Below are 17,422 nucleotides of genomic sequence, written 5' to 3'. Positions count from 1 at the left end.
GCACACTCGTTTCCAAGGTCATTTGTGTGCCTGCACCATTCGCCAGCCCCTGAGTGGACCCGTTGCTGCACGAACCACACAGCAGCTGAGGCCCCCGCACGGGCTCCCTCCTTTGCACCCTCACAGCCACATGTCACAGCACTTCCCAGGGTCACGGCGCTGTCTGGACACATCCCAGCTTTTCCCCATGAGCCTCCCTGACCCCTCCAGCTCTGTCTCCCGACAGGGTGACCTCTGCCTAGAATGTCCTCTGCTCACCTCCTCCCTCAGAGGTAGCCCCACCGCCTCCAGGAAGCCCTCCACCCCACCCCTGCTCGGCCACAGTGCCCTGTGCACACCTATAACAACTGCACACCTATAACAACCCTCGCCTGGCCTCTCGGGGCTTTTTGGAATTTATAATTATCCCTTCTTTGTGCAATGATATTTTGCTGGTTTGTCCACCAGGAGATTCCAGGGCAGGGCTCTCATCCCGGGCACGGCGACCCTGGTGCGGGCCGCTCTCTACAGGGGCGTCCTGGGCACTGTGGGGTCCAGCCGCACCCCCACCCATTCACCCAACTCTGGGCATCATGAGGCGGCCCGGCTCCGGCTCAGGGTGGGTCTCGGGAGGTGTCCAGGTGAGCACGTGACACCACGCCCAGCGCTGCGCCCACCGACCCCGGCCCCGCCCACATGGGGCTGACGACCCCCGCGGCACCTACCTGGCGCGTGGCGGGCACAGAGAGGTTGAGGCCGTCTGTGGAGATGCTCACGGCGATGCTCATGCCGGCGAAGCGCAGGTTGCTCTTGCCCAGGATGGAGGCCAGCGCTTTGTTGGGGGCCTGGGGACGGGGGAGGGCAGTGCTGGGCCTGGGGAAGGGCGGCTGCAGGGGGCTGGCTGGGGGGGTCCGGGGTGCCCCCTCCCCCCAAGCCACCCCACGCCCCAGCCACGCCCACCAGCGCCCCTCAAGGCCCGCGAGCCCCTCACCCACCTTCTTCTTCCAGGAGCCCCGGACGCCAGGCACCGCCTCGTGGAGCCGGTTGATGGCTTCCCTGTGAGGGGGAGCGAGGAGGGGGCTTTAGTGAACTGGGTGGCGGGGAGCAGGCAGGCGCTCAGAGGGTGTGGGGGTCAGAAGCCACAGACGAGGGAAGGAGGGTCCTGGAGAGAGAAGAGGGAGGGACGGAGCCCCCCCACCCACGGCCCCTGGCGGCACCTGCCCCCGCCCCCGCCCCCGCCCCTGCAGGGACCAGCGCCTCCCGGGCCACAGCCCAACTTGGAGCTTCAGGGGCCAGATTCGGGGAGACCCACCCAGCCCTGGAGCCTGCACCCCACGCTGCTTGCGGCCACAGTCCAGAGAGCCCCATCCGAGGCTCGAGCCGGTGACCCCCAGACCACAGGACGAGACCGTGGAACTGCCGGTACCCGAGGGTGCGACACCTCCGGGCCCTGAGGCTGAGCCCGCCCGGCCCCTCGAAACCGCTGGAAGCAGCAGCAGGAGCCTCACCCGGGCAGGCGGCCCTGTGCACGGGGTCCCGGGGCCCCTCGGGCGGCAAGACGGAGTCGCACACGCCTGCACCCACGTGCGCGCCCGCGACAACGCACGTGCACAAAGCCTGCACAGGCCTGTTCACAGCGACACAGGTCACGGGATCACCCAAGGGCAGAAGCCACTCAAGTGTCCGTCGACCGGTGAACAGACACAGCGCGTCCCCCCCCACGGGCACGTCCCTGGCCTTGAGCAGGAGCGAGGCCCCCACACGCCCCAGGGACACACCGAGCCCCCCGACGCTCAGGGAGGGGACCAGACACAGGAGGCCCCACGGGGTGGGAGTCCACGCTTATGACATGTGCAGGATGGGCTCATCCATGCACGGGGAGGGGGCTGGGAAGGGGATTGGGGGGGACAGGGTTGCCTTTTGGGGAGATGGAATGTTCTGGAATCAGGGAGGGAGCGGCTGCACAATTCTGCGATGAAACCAAAACACCCAGAATCGTGCATCGTGAGCGGGTGAATGCTGTGCTCGTGTCAAAGGGTGTCTTCACGTCTACAGCAAACCGACGGACGACCCCCCTGCCCTGGTCGTACCCACGACTCTTCACGCCTCGATCGCAGCAGCTCAGAGCATCAGCACATCCACAGACCTGCCGTCCCGCCCTGACCTGGGCCCCCCTGGGGGGCAGCCCACACAGGGGGTCCCACGACCTGCTGAGCCGTCCCCGCGTACCCACACACGGCGAGGACCAGGTACACAGTCCCGGGTCTGGGGAGCAGGAGCTCCCGGAGAGCAGGACACAGGCTCGGGCACCACGTCCCCCCCAGGGAGCACCGTCCCCCAGGCTGTGAGGCAGGAGGGACTGTCACGGCGCCCGCCACCCCGGGGTCCCCTCACAAGCTGTCTGAGCCTGGGGCCTCCGCCCCTCCAGAGCGTCATATCGGCCCTCCCCCAGCTGCCCCAAGCCCCTGGCCCCACAGCAGCCGGCGTCAAAGGCTCACCTGGTCACCTGGGTGCGAGTGTTAAAATCCAGAGAGCGCATGGAGCGGAGGACTTCGATGCAGCCCATGTACTGCGGGAGGAGAGAACGGCGGTTAGCAGGCAGGCCCCGAGCACCCGCCGGGAGAGCCCGCGCCAGGCGGCAGGCGAGCCCAGGCCTTCCTCCACTGCCCGCTTCACTCTCTTCTCCTGCCTGCCCCCCGGCAATGGCCGGCCCTGCTGCCTCAGAGCCTTTGCACCTGCTGTCTTCCTGCTGCTCCCTTTCCCCACCCGCTCATGGACCGATTCCTTCCCCATCTCGAGGCTCAGCGTCGCCTCCTCTGAGCTGCCCCCACCCCCGGCGCTACACAGGCTGCCGCATGGGACTGGGGGACCCCTCCAGGCCCAGGGCGCTATTGGTTTCATCTGCTGTTTGTTCTCCCTTTCTGTTCCACCCGGGTGGCGACGCTCTTGCTCACCACCGCAGCCCCGAGGCCCAGCACGGGGCCTGCAGGGGCAGGGAAGACAGCGCCTGGTCCAAGAGGCCCTGTACATCGACTACCTGACCCCTTCCAGGCAAAGCGGGTCAACCACTGCCAAGGCCACCATCCCCACAGAAAGGGACATCGGGGCCTCCGAGAGGACACTGGGGGACGGTGGACCCTCAACCACTGCGAGGGGAGGGCAGGGACCAGGCTAGGCCCACGGCCTCCTTCCAGCTGGCATCTATGTGCTGCGGGAACACGCGGGATGATGGCTAATGGGGACAGGTTTCTTCTGGGGTGACGGAATGTTCTGGAACTAGACAGTGGCGATGGCTGCACAACTTTGTGAAGGTAGTAAATACCATTAAGTCATATGTACACTTTAAAGTGGTTGATGGTTGGGGCACCCGACTGGCTTAGCCAGTGGAGCATGCCACTCTTGGTCTTGGGGTCCTGAGCTCAAGCCCCATGTTGGGCCCCGACTTTACTTACAATGAAATGAAATAAAGTGGTTCATGGTTAACTTGGTTGTAAATGTCACCTCAATGTTTGAAAAATCACAAATGCACACACACTTTGACCTTGAAACTCCATTTGTAGGACTTTTTGCCACAGATACACCAGCCCAGGGGCTGCCCGTGTGTGCAAAGCCACCGTGTCTCACCCTCTCCACAGGGCTCGGAGCCTGCAGGACTGGACGGGGACACGTGGGCAGGTGTTTGCTGCCCCAGGGGATCAGCGCCCGCCCACTCCTCCAGCTGGCCCTGCTCTGGGAGTCCCACATCCCTCTGTCCCCCTCAGGTACGCACAACCCTCCCTTCCCGCTGGGGCCTGCAGCACTGAACAAATCAGCAAGAAATTAGGGACACCCTAAAACTCAACACATCCAGGATTGTGAGACTCCACAGGTGACTGCAGTTCAATCGGAATTGCCGCTAAACAATGACTGTTTCCTTAGTATAAGTATGTCCCAAGTAGTGCATGTGACACACTTACACCAAAAATCACTGGAGTTTATTGGAACTTTTAATTTAACGGGGTGCCCTGTATTCTTGCTAAATATAAGCAAATCACAGTTCTTGGAATGGAAGAGTATGCATTTGTAAAAAAGACCAGAATTTTTTTATGCGTTTATACGAAATTGTCTCCAAGGTATGTCATTAAGTAGCAAGAACAAGGTATAGGGTAGAGGTCATGGTGAGTCACCATTCGTGCAGACACAAGGAGGAGCTTGTGCACATGTGCATGTATACGCAGCATGTGTGTGTTTGCATGAGTACAGTGGCTGCTTCCGGGAGAGAAACCGTATGTCATTGACAGACTGTAAACATGGTCGCAAGTCATTCCTCCCCCCTTCCGAGCCGTTGGGTTGGCCACAGGACTTGTCTGGGCCAATGGGTTGTCAGCAGAGTTGCCACAGACGGGGTCTACAAGGCGCTTGTGCCCTGGAGCTCGTCCCCTCACTGGTCTCAGACACGTGGCCCATCCCCGTCATCCCAGGTGACACAGGCCAAATGCCGTGTGAATGAAGAGCCCGTTCAGCCCCCGCTGACCCAGAGAACCACAAGAAATAATAAGTGCTATTGTCCTGTGCTAGCTTGCAGGATGACTTGTTACATGGTGACTGCTAACTGAGATAGTGACCAAAGGAGGAGTACGACTCCTCCAAGCCAAGGAAAGACCCAGGCCAAGGGAATGGCTGGCACAAGGCCCAGAAGTAAGAACAAACATGGAGACATCACAGACTCGCTCCCGTAGAGCTAGAGCAGAGAATCAAGGAGCAAAGAAAGATAACAAGGTGGGACCAAGGAGGCTATAGGGCCCTAGGGCTGGGTATGCTGGGTAAGCTGGGGAGCCATGGGAGACTTTTAAGTAGGGGACTGAACAGATCTGTCTTGCCTTCCCTTGGACAGATGGTTAGACGGATGGATGGATGGATGGATGGATGGATGGATGGAAGGATGGATGGATGGTTAGATGGATGGATGATGGATGTGTGGGTAGATGGGTGATGGATGGGTGGTTGGATGGATGGATGGATGGATGGATGGGTAATGGATAGATAATGGATGGGTAGATGGATGTATAGACAATAGATGGATGGGTGGTTGGATGGATGGGTGATGGATGGATGAAGAATGGGTAGGTATATGATGGATGGAGAAATGGACAGATGGATGGACCATGGATGGATGGATGGTGGATGCATAGATGATTGATGGATAGATAAGAGAGATGGACAGATGGAGAACAGGATAGACCATTGATGGGTGGATGGATAGATGGATGGATGGATGGATGAAGGATGGGCGGATGGATGATGAATGGATGAGAGACAGGCAGATGGATGGACCATGGATGGATGGATGGATGATGGATGGATGGTTAGATGGATGGATGATGGATGTGTGGGTAGATGGGTGATGGATGGGTGGTTGGATGGATGGATGGATGGATGGGTAATGGATAGATAATGGATGGGTAGATGGATGTATAGACAATAGATGGATGGGTGGTTGGATGGATGGGTGATGGATGGATGAAGAATGGGTAGGTATATGATGGATGGAGAAATGGACAGATGGATGGACCATGGATGGATGGATGGTGGATGCATAGATGATTGATGGATAGATAAGAGAGATGGACAGATGGAGAACAGGATAGACCATTGATGGGTGGATGGATAGATGGATGGATGGATGGATGGATGGATGGATGGATGGATGAAGGATGGGCGGATGAATGATGAATGGATGAGAGACAGGCAGATGGATGGACCATGGATGGATGGATGATGGATGGACGGATGGACAGGTGATGGATGGACGGATGGGTGGCCAAATGGATGATGGATGGATGGGTGGACAGGTGGATAGGTGAGCAGGTACATGGATGGACGGATGGACAGGAATGGCCTCTATGCCAGGCATGTGTAGACATGGATGGTCCTTGCTCCAGGAGTGGATTTTCTCACTGAGAGGACAGCTTTGGTGGGGTGCCGGCTGCCCAACAGGTATCCTGCCTCCAGCAGAGCAAGCGTGTGTGGGGTGCGGGCCGGCGTTCTAGGCCCAGGGTGAGGGCTTCTGATTCCCACACCACCCCCAGGCTCACTAACATGCAGTGTCGCTAACTGCGAGGCTGACGTCCTCCAGGGTGCCCCCCGCCCTGCCTGGGTGGAGGGTGGGGTGCACACCGTGACCGCCCTGGAGAGATGGGAGTGGGCGCAGGAGGGGCCACACCAGGACGCCCCAAAGGCTGGGAACAGGGACTGCAAACCCAGATGCCTCGCAGCACGGGAGGCAAGCAGACGGCCGGAGGCTCCCACACACACGGCTGATCCACACCCACGTGTCCCGCAGCGTGCTGCATCCGTCACCTCTCTCCCTGCGCTGCACCCACGTCCCCACGCTCGAGTGACAGGCATCACCTCGTAGGAAACGCAGGCCCAAGGAGGCTCGATGAGAGTCAGGGCGCGGAGGCCACCGACGGGATTCGCACTGGGCCCTCCGGGGCCAGAGCCTCACCACCGCACCACCCGAGCTAGTGTGGACAGTGCAAGCTGCTCGTTCCACGGCCAGAGGGCCCAGGGCTGCTGGACACCTGACTTTTACGAAAGAGGCCAGACATCCAAGGCTTTTGTGTGACACCTTCTAATTTGTAAATGTGGACAAGAAATTGGAATTTTATGTTGAAATAGAAGGCAGGGGCGGTGCTCAGAGGCCCACTTCAGCCTTGGGTCTGCCAGTGAGCGGGACCTCGGGCGCACAGCTGTGGTGGGTGAGCCCCTGCCCCCCGGCTTTGCCCCCGCGCACCCCCGGAGCCGGCGGACGGGCCTGGATCCAGCATGGGCGTCCCAGTAAGATGCGCCGATGGATCCGCAAGGCGAGGCTGCCCGCACCTGCTGGGCCGAGAGCCTGCACCCCACCCTCCCGGGAGCCCCCGGAGCCGGCCTGCAGCCCCTCAGCCTCAGCCCCGCAGCCTCCAGAGCCCGAGCCCGAAGAACACTCGCCGCGCAGGGCCCAGCGTGCTACGGCCGCCCCAGGACACTGGCATAGGTCAGGGGAGGGGTCCCCAAATGCTGTGTCCCATCCTCCCCTTTGCACACGCAGTCCCTGAGGCAACCTGAGCCCACCCAAAAGAGGAGCTGATTTACAAGTGTCCCCCACGCTGCCCCAGGGACAGACACGATGCTCAGGGAGGGGACCAGACACAGGAGGCCCCAAGGGGTGTGAGTCCATGCATGTGACATGTGCAGGACGGGCTCATCCACGCACAGAGAGGGGGCTGGGGGCCAGGGGGGAATGGGGGTGATGGGGCCGGGGTTTCCTTTTGGGGGAGATGGAACATTTGGGATTAGATCATGGCGAGGGTTTTCATAACCCTGCAAATGTACTAAAAACCTTTGAATCGCACAATTCAAATGGGCAAATGTAATGGTATCGACTTCTATCCTGTCACTACCATCTGTCTGTGGTTTGAGGCCTAACAGAGTCCTCCGCGTGACCCGAGTACACAGCCCGTCGTCCGGGAAGCATCCATCCGTGCGACCAGTCACTGGGCGTCTTTTGGGCACCGGGACGGGGGCACAGCCCCCATGTCTTCCCCCCCAGAGAAGCTCCAGGACAGACTAACCCCCACGCGGGGGGCAGGTGGGCCGCGGGGCAACAGGTGCCGAGCGCACCCTGCCGGAACCGGAGACCCCCGACACCTTAGATGTTCCTTATCCCTCAAGGTCTGGCCGAGACTTAACAGGGACACCCCGCAGATCCCTAACTAGTGGTAAGGGGAGCCGACGACCCCCTCACCAGGTCTCAGCCCCCCACCCCCACCCAGAGACCACATGTGGGTTCCCTCCGTTCGTGCCCTCCCCTCCACTGAAGGCCGAGGCCAGAGAGCGGCGGAGCCGTCCCGTCCCCGCGGGCAGGCAGGGCCGCACACGACCGCTGGGATTGGATTTAAAATCAAGTAAGATCACGGTTTGGCTCACTGGCCACACTGGCCACACTTCAAGGGCCCCGTGGCCGCACGTGCCGACCACACAGGACGGCGGGGATCTAGAAAGTTCCACAGCCTCAGGAAGTCCTCTGGGCAGGGACCATGCGGGTTCATCACACGGCTTCGGCAAAGTCACAGGACACGCGCCCGGCCAGCGAGACGTGGGGCGAGGCTGCTGGGCGGCCATGGAAGGGTTCCCGTAGTCATGCGAGGCCCCCGGAGGAGGGCTCTTTCCTGCAGGGCGGGGGCGCTGGGGTGCTGGCGGCCCGGGGCGGCGGGAACAGCCCCGACAGGGCAGCCGAGAGCCACCGAAGCACGCTGTCGCGGCCGGGGACGGGGTCTGAGGGGCGGGTGTCGGTGCAGGCGGGCTCCCCCCGAGGCTCCGGGGAGGTCCCCGCGGCCCCCCACATGCAGCCAGCTCGCTCTGTCCTCCCGCCCTCCGCTCCGTGTCCTCACGCAGCTTCGAAGGACACACTGGATTCGGGCCTTGTCCTCCAGCCTGACCTCGTCTCCCCTTAATTCATTACATCTGCAAAGACCCCATTTCCGGACACATCACGTTCTGAGGTTCCAAGTGGACGCGGATTTGGGGGGGACGCTCTCCACCCCAATGCGGATGGGGAGAGCCCAGATCCACGCCGAGGTCATCGGGTTGCTGGGTTACGGCCACACGGCTGCCCCCGGGGTCTCTTCTCACGTGAGACGATGGCCTCCCTTCACCTGGAGGCTGCGAGTCTGAGTGGGGGAGGGATCCTGGGAGATGGGTGGGCCCCGGGCCGTGGGGACCGTCCACGCTGACCTACTGTGATGCTGTGAACTCCGTGGGCGCGCCCGCCGGTGCCAGCTTCCCCTCGCCACTTCCACAAATCACCCACGTGTGACACTGATGTACCCCCTTAGTTCTGGGGTCAGGAGCCCCCCATGGGCCTTCCAGGGCTAAACCCAGGTGTGGGCAGGACTGGTCATAAGTTCCAGACACATGGGTCCCGTAACATGCCAAGCTCATCCCCTGCCACTGGGCCTTTGCACATGCTATGCCCTCACCTGGACCTCTCTTTCCCCAGTTGTCTCATGTCTGGGGCCTCACGGCTTCAGCTCTCAGCTTAAATGTCATCTCCTGAAGGATGCCTTCCCCGACTTCCCTGGCTGAAGTAACCCCCCAGTCTCTGACTCTGGCATCACTTTAATTTCTTTTTTTTTAATTTATTTTTTATTGATGTTCAATTTGCCAACATATAGAATAACACCCAGCGCTCAACCCATCACTTTAATTTCTGCATTTTAATTTAGCGCCTGCCAATATCCACCATTTATTTGTTCTCTTATTTATTTACCGTCGATGCTTCCCTCCGGAATCTAAGCCCTATAAAAGCAGGGACCAGACCTTCTCATTTCCTACCCGGTTGTCAGCGCCTGGCAGGGTGGGCATGCACTAGATATTGGCTGCATTGACCAAAAAACATCACGATCACTGGAATAACCCAACGGCCTGCACCCCACAACCTAAGCATCTCAATTCTGGACAATTCTAACGCGCCTGCACCCAGGCCAACGGGCAGCTAGGGCTCGCCCTGCAAGGTTCACAGCAGCATCCATGACACTCTCTTGCTACAAAGCCCATCCTGAACCCAGCCAGAGTTTAAAAGACCCCACTCTGGGCAGCCCCGGGGGGCTCAGCGGTTTAGCGCCGCCTTCAGCCCAGGCCGTGACCCTGGAGACCTGGGATTGAGTCCCACCTTGGGCTCCCTGCATGAAGCCTGCTTGTCTCTCTGCCCGTGTCTCTCTCACTATGTGTGTACTCACATGAATAAATAAATAAAACCTTTATAAATAAATAAAATACTTTTTTCAAAAAACCAAAACAGAAAAGACAGCAGCCATTGCATTAGGGCCACCGGACTCCAGGATGACCTCACTTTAACTTGATTACTTCTCCAAGATCCTATTTCTTTCTCTTTTTTTAAATATTTATTTATTTGCTTATGATAGATACAGAGAGAGAGAGAGGGGGGCAGAGACACAGGGAGCCCGACATGGGACTTGATCCCGGGACTCCAGGATCATGCTCTGGGCCAAAGGCAGGCGCTAAACCGCTGAGCCATCCAGGGATCCCCCAAGACCCTATTTCTAACTAAGACTCCATCCTCAGGCCCCCCTGGACGTGAATCCAGCGGGAAAAGCACAGAACCCAGCTCTGGGGGAGGAAGGACACGACGTGGCTGGGACACTAGTGCAGGGAACATACACATAACCAAATGCAAACATGGTAACTTCCAAGGTCCTGGCCCCAGAGGCCCCCGAGGGGGTGTGCATGCGTCCAGAGGCTGGATGACAGGTGTCGCGGGCGGGTCCTCCGACGGAGCAGTGAGCTGCAGGTGCGGGAGGACAGGCGCCCTGGGACGCGCACCGGCACCTGAACCCACGCACACGGGAGGGGGGGGGTGTTCGAGTGGAGAAGGTAACGGTTTAGAGGGTTTAGAGTCGCCCGTACAGGTGACACCTGTTCTATTGGTCCGACTGCTCCCGAGGAAGCGCACGGCAGGCCCCTCGCCCCCCCTCCGCGCCCCGGCCTCTCCAGGGCAGCCCGGGCCTGTGCGCCCCACCTGGGCCGAGGCCCCCAGTCCGGGCGTCGGGATGCGCCCTCCCCCCCCCGCCCCCCCGCCCCCCCGCGCGCCCAGGCCGAGCCGCGGGTCCGCGCTGCGCATGCGCGCCCCCCATCCACCTGCCGCCTCTCCCCGCCCTCCCCACGTGACGCCGTGGGAACCGTGACCCCCGCGCCTCGGGGCTGGGGGCGGCCAGCGCTGCGCAGGCTGGAGGTGGGGGTCCGGGCATCCCGGGGGGGCGGGGGAGCAGCGAGGATGGGGAGGGGCGCCCGGGCCGGGAGTGCGGGAGGGAGCCCGGGGATGCCCGCCGCCGCACTCACCCGCACGATGTAGGAGACCCCGGGCCCCAGGACCCTGGCGTCGGGGTGCAGCCAGCCGTGCGCCGGCTTGTGGATGAAGCTGCCCTTGCGGATCCACTCGGCGGCGGCGGCGGCGGCGGCGTCCGGGGGCCCCGCGCCCCCCCGCGCGCCCCGCGGCCCCCGCGCCCCTGCGGCCCGGCAGCGGCTGAGCGCGGGCAGCGGACACGGCGCGGCGCAGCGGGGCTCGCAGGCGCCCAGGACCGCGGCTGCCAGCGCGGGGACGCCCCCGGGCGCGGCCTCCTCCGGCTGCGGGTCGGCGCCCCCCGCGCCCCCCGCGCCCCCCGCGCCCCCGGCCGTGCGCGCCGCCGCCGGGCCCCGGCCCAGGAAGCCCGCGGGGGCGGCGAACTTCCACTGCGGCATGCGCGGCAGCAGCGCGCAGAAGGTGGTGGGCGCCTCGGGCTCCGGGGGCGCGGGGGGCGCGGGGGGCGTGCGCCCGCCCGGACCCTGCGTCATGGCCGCGGCCGCCGACCCAGCCCGCCCGGGCGCTGCGCCTGGCGCGGAGGCGGCCCTCCCCGGCCCTCCGCGGCCCTCCCCGGCCCGCTCCCTCCCGCTCCCTCCCCGCCCCCGGCCCGGTGATGTCATCCGCCCGGCCCAGCGCGCAGCCGCGGGGGGCTGCGCCCCTGGGACCCGGGCCCCGGGGCGGCTGGGGAAACTGAGGCGCGCCCGGGGCGCAGCGAGGTTGCAGCCCGAGCCCCGCGCGTCACCCGAATTCCTGGAAGGACGGGGGGGGCGGATGGGGGATGGGGGGGAGACATCACCTGCCTTCGCCCGTTTTCGACTGAGCCGAAAAGCGAGGCCTGGAAAGGGGGTGCTGAGGAGGGCAGCAGGCCCCTCCCTCCGCAGCGTGCCCCAGGGGAGGACTGCGCCCTGCCCGTTGCGGATGGGGAAACTGAGGCCGGGGGGGGGCGGCGCGAGGGAGGCTGGTACCCAGCAGCGGGGGCGGGCTGGCTGGGACTCGGGGCGAAGCTGCAGCCGCGCCCCCCTCCCCTGCTGCTGCTGCTCTTCCCGGGGCTTCGGATCCCGGGCTGCAGGAGGGCCGGGGCGCCCCCGCCAGCTCTGGGGAGCTCTCGGGCCTCGCCCTCCCGCTGCGACCCACACCCACACCTCGCAGGTGCATTCCTGATGCCCGGGATGAAGGGCCCAGCACCCCCCGGGCTGGGCCCGACAGGTCCCCCCTCCCTTCCCCGCCTGGGGTGCGGCCGACTGCCGGGAAACAAAGGGAGGGGGCCGGGCGCGGGCAGGTGGGGAGGGAGGCGCGAGGCTGCCTGGAGCCGGATCGATAAATCAGAGAATGAGATCACGGCCTGGCGGTCGCGGCGGAGCGGGGGAGGGCCTGGCGGCGGATTGGCCGGCGCCGGGGTGGGGCTGGGGTCGGTGATGCAGCCCCAAGCCTGCCCGAGTCGGGGCGGGGTGCGGGGGCTCTGGAGCATCTGCAGGGTCGGGAGGAGCTGGCATACAGGGGCGGGCGTGTCCTTGGAGGCTGCAGGGGGCGGGGTGGTGTGGGGGCTGCAGCCCCCTGTGGATTTGTGTGTCGTGTCCCCATGTCCCCGTGGACCCTATGAGAGTCAGCTTGTCTGTGTATCTGGGCAGGTCTGAACACATGTGGGCAGGTAGGGAGGGCGTGGGGCTCTCCTGAGGGGTGCGGGTGTGTGTAGGGGTCCCCGGGGTGTCCACCCAGTTGGGTAAAGGGCTGCATGCTCCAGTTGGGCATTTCCAGGCTGGGGGAGAGAGACAGAGCAAGGGTCACGCGTCTCAGGACCCCTCAGGGTCGTGCCTGAGCTGCCACCCCTTGGGTCACCTCCTGGTGGCCGCAGGCTGTCCCTCCCAAGCTCCTGGGTCAGGGTCTTTCTGGGTCAGGGGTTTAGAAGGCCTGCGCTTATCACACAGGAGGCTCGGTCACATGACACCATCCGTGTGTTTCCTTCCTGTCCCCAGGAAAGAATGGCGGGAACGGAGCCCAATGGCCAAGATTCAAATCCTGGCATCAGAGGGACACAAGGGCTCACAGTGCGCCCTCGGGCAAACGTCCAATCTCTTCAAAGCCCCATTTTCTCTCGGTAAACATCCACAGTGTCCTGCGCTGCTGTGAAGCTTAGATGATCCTTCTCGGCGGCTGAAGCGCGGGGGCGCCCACTGAAGGGGGTTAGAATGCACTAGGCTCTTACCCACCCCTCAATACCCAGCTTCAAGGTCCCGCTTCCAAGAAGCCTCCCAGGCTTCCCCGCTTCAAAGCCTGGATCCCTCCTCTGGTCCCATGCGGCCCCCCAGCGGCTGCAGAACCGGGGGGGTCTGGCTCTCAAGAGCAGCGTTGAGCCTCCTTCCTTTGCCGTGGACTCAGGGTTAAATGAGCTCACGTGCGTGACGCCGATGGCTCTTGCGCCACAGAGGAGGTTTATTCATCAGCAAGCAGCTAGTGCGAGGGAAAGAGGCTGCTTCCAGCCCAATTTGGGGATTTGGGGCCGGGACCAGGCAGGCAGCTGTGCTCCCGTGAGATGCAGGGAAGAGCCCAAGTTGAGCAGAAATCCGAGTCGTGCTGGGGACCCAGGCCCTAGCAGGGCGGACGCCGAGTTCTAGGACACAGGAAGCGCATCTCGGGCCAGCCACTGGGAGGGCCGGAGTTGTCCCTTTCTCTGCCTGGCCCGACTTGGCCTGGTGTGACCAGGAGGAAGAAACTGGGGCGCTGGAAGGCAGGGCACCCTGCACGGGGCCGTGGGGTCACATCCTCCAGGGACCAAAGGAAGCAGGTGGCCTAGAAGGACCTCAGAGTTCAGAAAAAAGGAAGGAAAGAGACGCCTGTCCCCCACTTCTCCAAGCCCCCCACCGGCCAAAACCAGGCCCCGGAGGGGCCTGCCCGCACCCCACTTGGCAACATAGGTAAACTGAGGCTCGGTCCAGGGGCAGCTGGGACCCAAAGGTGTTAGGGTGCGGTGTCCACAGGCATGGTGGCAGCCCGTGTGGAGTGGCGGATGCCCATGGTGAAGGCCGGGGCCCTGGCTTTGGTCACGGTGACCTGCTCAGGTCTGTGGGTGCCCGGTCCAGGAGTCTCCTCTGGGGGGCGGGGGGCACGGGGCCGGCCCAGTATGGTGAAGGCGGGCCGCCGCTGACGGTAGGTGTTGGGGTCTGGGCTTTCGTACTGGCCCGGGCCTGGTATCTCAGCAGGGTCCTGAGGGGGGCGGGCGGGGGGCGTGCGGCCGGCCGCCGTGTAGCTGGGGCTGCTGGGCTTGGTGAGTATCTGGGAGCCCCAGAGGGAGGGCAGCGTGTAGGTGTTGGGGGCCGGCGCGGAGGTGTCCTGGAGCTGCGGGCGCAGGCGGGATCCCAGAGTGAAGGCCGGGGGCGTCCGCTGGCGCACAGGGGCCACCTTCTCTGGGCTGTAGGCCCCAGGGCCTGGTGTCACCTCCAGACCTGTGAGAGTGGGACGCGAGGGTCGGCAGGGTCCTCACCGGCTAGAAGACCTTGCGTGGCCTCCCGCTGCCCTCCTGCATCCTGGAGCTCACCCCACGCCTCACGCAGCCCTGAGGTATCTCCCCTGCTCCCAGACCTCCCTGCACAGTAGTCTGTGTTCGCTCTCCCTCTCTCTCTCAGAGGGGGTGGGGGAGAGGGAGAGAGAGAATCTTAAGCAGCCTCCACACCCAGTGTGTGAGCCTGACGTGGGCTTGATGCCTTTCCCACCCCTTCCTCCTAGGCAGAGCTCTCACGGCCCTTCCAAGGACCCCCAGGCTTGGGTCTTCTCCTCTAGACATGGGCACAGTGAGGTCTCCACCTGGACCTAACCCCACCACCAGACTGGGGTCTTACAAAAAGCAAGGGTGTGTCAAATCTACTTCATCTCCTCAGTGTAATGCGTGTTTGAAAGGATGCGTGAGTAGAAGGATGGGTCGTGAGTAGTTGGGTAAGAAGTGAGTGAGTAGACAAATGGATCCATGGATATGTAGATAGATGGGTCAGTAGGTGAGTTGTGGAAGAATGGATGGATGGATGGATGATGGGGTGGGTGGCTGGATGGAAGGACGGATGGATGACTAGGTGGGTGAATGGATGGATCATGGAAGAATGGACGGATGATGGATGGATGACTGGGTGGGTGGATGCATGGATGATATAGATTGATGGATGAATTAGTGGATCGATAGGTGGAGTGGATGATGAACAGGTGGATGGTTGGGTAGGTTGGTGAGTAGATGGATGGGTGGATGGATGGACGGATGGACAGATGGGCGGATCACTGAGTGGACGAGCAAATGTGTGATAGGTCAAAATACGGAAGGGTGGATGGATGGGAGACGTAATCCGGTCGTTCAATCAGGCACATCGGGTGGAAATGAGTTGTTTGGAGCCTGTGAAGGGGATTGTCGTGTTCACCACAGTCCCCACTCTGCCCTGTCATCCCCTGATGCCAAGATGAGCCCCAGCTGCCCTCACGGCACCACATGTGCACAGGTCACCGTCACCCTGGCCCACTGCGCACACTCAGGCTCCCTCGGGCCACCAGCCCCTCCTCGGAGCCCTCGGATTTTGTCATTCCAAAGACACTGACCTTCCAAGAACCGGGTGGTAGGAGGGGACGGAGAGGACAGAGGCAGGTGAAAGGGTCTGGGTCCTTGTGGGGCAGCGCTGGTCACATACTCACCCCGAGACTTGCCCCGGCCCTGCATGGAGTAGGCAGGGGTGCAGCTTCGGCCAAACCGGGTGACTTTTGGGTCCAGGAAGTAGATGGGCCCAGGGCTGGCGTCCTGTGGGGAGGCTGGCGGGAGGAGCCCCGGGTCCTGAGGGCACCTCCCATGGCCCCGTTGACCCCACTCAGTGTCCAGGTCAACCCCAAGGCTCTCCCGCCCTCCAGACAGCCCCAGCCCCACCCTGGAGGGCAGGACCTCCGGCTGCTCCCTGCTCCACCTCTCTTCTGCCACGGACTCGCGAGCCGGCGCACTGCTGGTGAGAATCGCACGGCTGGCAAGACTCGAGGGGGGCACGCCTCCGGGGGCCCGGGTGACGCGTGGGCCACAAACACGCGTGAACCTCTGTGTGCACACGTGGGACACGTACTAGCCGTGCGCGTTGCTGTGAGACACGTCCCAGCTCACGCCTCCCACCGCAAGGCCCGTGCCCCGGCTGCCCGCTCCCCCCGAGTCCTGTGTCTCCCGGGGGCTCGGCTGAACCCCGTCTCATCCCACGAAGCCCAGACTGCATGCCCCACCTCCAGGAAGTCTTCCCTGGGCCGCCCCCCACCGTCCCGACCCCCGTCCCGGGCATCAGAGCCTCCGTGCGGGACCCTCCCGACCTGGGCCCGCGGGGGGCGTCAGAGCAGCTCCAGAAAACAGGGAGACGGACCGTGTGGGCACTGACGTGAAGGGTCCGGCGCTGCCGGAGCACGACAGCAACAGTGCTGGGGGGGCCTGGGTGGCCTGCAGGGCGGCACCCCCAGTCGCTCACAGCCCGCTGCCGCCCTGCCGCCAGGAGGAAGCTGGGCAACACCGAAGCGAGGCCGCTGCCGCTGCCTGGCCACGCCCCAGAAACGGTCACCCCACCCCTCCACGACTGTCTGTGAGGGGCCCCATCTTGCGGACAGAGAAATTGAGGCGGGACCCCCGAGGCTCCCCTTTCACTGGGCACAGACCCCGCACTACGGAGGCGGTAGCCCTTGGAAGGTGCTCACCCCGCTCCCTGAAGTCACCAGGCACCCGTCTGACAGCTCGGGAAGGAGTAAACTGTCAGTGTTTGCAGAGGGGGAAACTGAGGCACAGGGCAGCTGAGCAGCCCGTGTGGAGTCAAGCAGCAGAAGCCGCCAGGCCCAGAGCACAGCTCGGGCCCTGAGCATCTGTGTTCCCAGGACACAGAGGACAGTGGCCCCTGGGGTCACTGTGCAGGCCGGGGGGGCCCAGGGGCCTCAGGGGGTGCCCCCACCTCCAGGCCCCCATCCCACCCCTCCAGACTCCCAGGCCCCCATCCTCACCCTCCAGGCCCCCATCCTCACCCCCAGGCCCCCACTCCTACCCCCCACTCCCTCCAGGCCCCCCCGACCCCCTCCAGGCCCCCACTCCCACCCCCCAAGCCCTCATCCTCACCCCTCAAGCCCCCACTCCCACCCCCTCCAGGCCCCCACCCCCCACCCCCATCCCCCAGGCCCCCACCCTCACCCCCCACCCCCCACCCCCATCCCCCAGGCCCCCACCCTCACCCCCCAGGCCCCCACCCTCCTCCAGGCCACACCCTCACCCCCAGGCCCCCACTCCCACTTCCCAGGCCCCCCTCACCCCCCATGCCCCCACCCCCAGGCCCCCACCCCCACCCATGGCAGCCTTACCAGGGCCGGGCCTCCAGAAGAGGGAATAGGCCGGGCTGACCGCCCTGGTGCAGTCATGGTTGAGGAAGCCCACGGTGGATGGCAGGACGTACAAGCCGGGCCCAGAGCCTGTGACCAAAGCCCTCAGGTCACGGCCTGGGGCCCTTCACTCTGACACCTCGAGGGACCCTGGGGTCCAGCCCCTGAGCCCCAGTCTGGGCCACCTACCACCCTCTAGGGCAGGGG

General features: G+C 63.5%; 2 protein-coding genes and 1 long non-coding RNA gene across 18 annotated transcripts in view; 1 reads left to right on the top strand and 2 right to left on the bottom strand.

Annotated features, from left to right (window-relative positions):
• Positions 1-11,367, bottom strand: part of SHC2 (SHC adaptor protein 2) — a 21,980-nt gene extending 10,613 nt beyond the window's left edge. For all 5 annotated transcript variants that reach the window (XR_013358472.1, XM_077860803.1, XM_077860804.1 and 2 more), the window contains exons 1-4: positions 10,861-11,367; positions 2,478-2,548; positions 975-1,035; positions 705-824 (exon numbers count right to left, since the gene is read on the bottom strand). Coding sequence is in view for 4 of the 5 variants with exons in the window: in XM_077860803.1 (XP_077716929.1) it covers positions 705-824; positions 975-1,035; positions 2,478-2,548; positions 10,861-11,352 (744 nt within the window). In the remaining variant the exon portion in view is untranslated. The remainder of the gene's footprint in view (positions 1-704; positions 825-974; positions 1,036-2,477; positions 2,549-10,860) is intronic.
• On the top strand, positions 10,680-13,712 carry LOC144291044 (uncharacterized). The gene is made up of 2 exons (XR_013358475.1): positions 10,680-10,753; positions 12,835-13,712. It is a non-coding gene; the product is annotated as an uncharacterized LOC144291044 (long non-coding RNA).
• On the bottom strand, positions 13,270-17,422 carry CIMAP1D (CIMAP1 family member D). 12 transcript variants are annotated; one of them, XM_077860812.1, is made up of 5 exons: positions 17,198-17,419; positions 16,175-16,340; positions 15,527-15,640; positions 13,910-14,301; positions 13,270-13,648 (listed from the first exon to the last, which is right to left on the bottom strand). In XM_077860812.1, exons 3-5 carry the CDS (start codon positions 15,549-15,551, stop codon positions 13,448-13,450), a joined length of 618 nt encoding a protein of 205 aa, XP_077716938.1. In that variant the 5' UTR covers positions 15,552-15,640; positions 16,175-16,340; positions 17,198-17,419; the 3' UTR covers positions 13,270-13,447. The 12 variants fall into 12 exon arrangements, 10 of the variants coding, with proteins under 10 accessions (XP_077716938.1, XP_077716940.1, XP_077716933.1 ...); XM_077860814.1 differs by having other exon boundaries at positions 15,527-15,629; XM_077860807.1 differs by having other exon boundaries at positions 16,175-16,298.

Source organism: Canis aureus, chromosome 19 (assembly GCF_053574225.1).
Source record: "Canis aureus isolate CA01 chromosome 19, VMU_Caureus_v.1.0, whole genome shotgun sequence".
Taxonomy (NCBI): Eukaryota; Metazoa; Chordata; class Mammalia; order Carnivora; family Canidae; genus Canis; species Canis aureus.
This window is presented reverse-complemented; position numbering and strand designations above follow the sequence as displayed.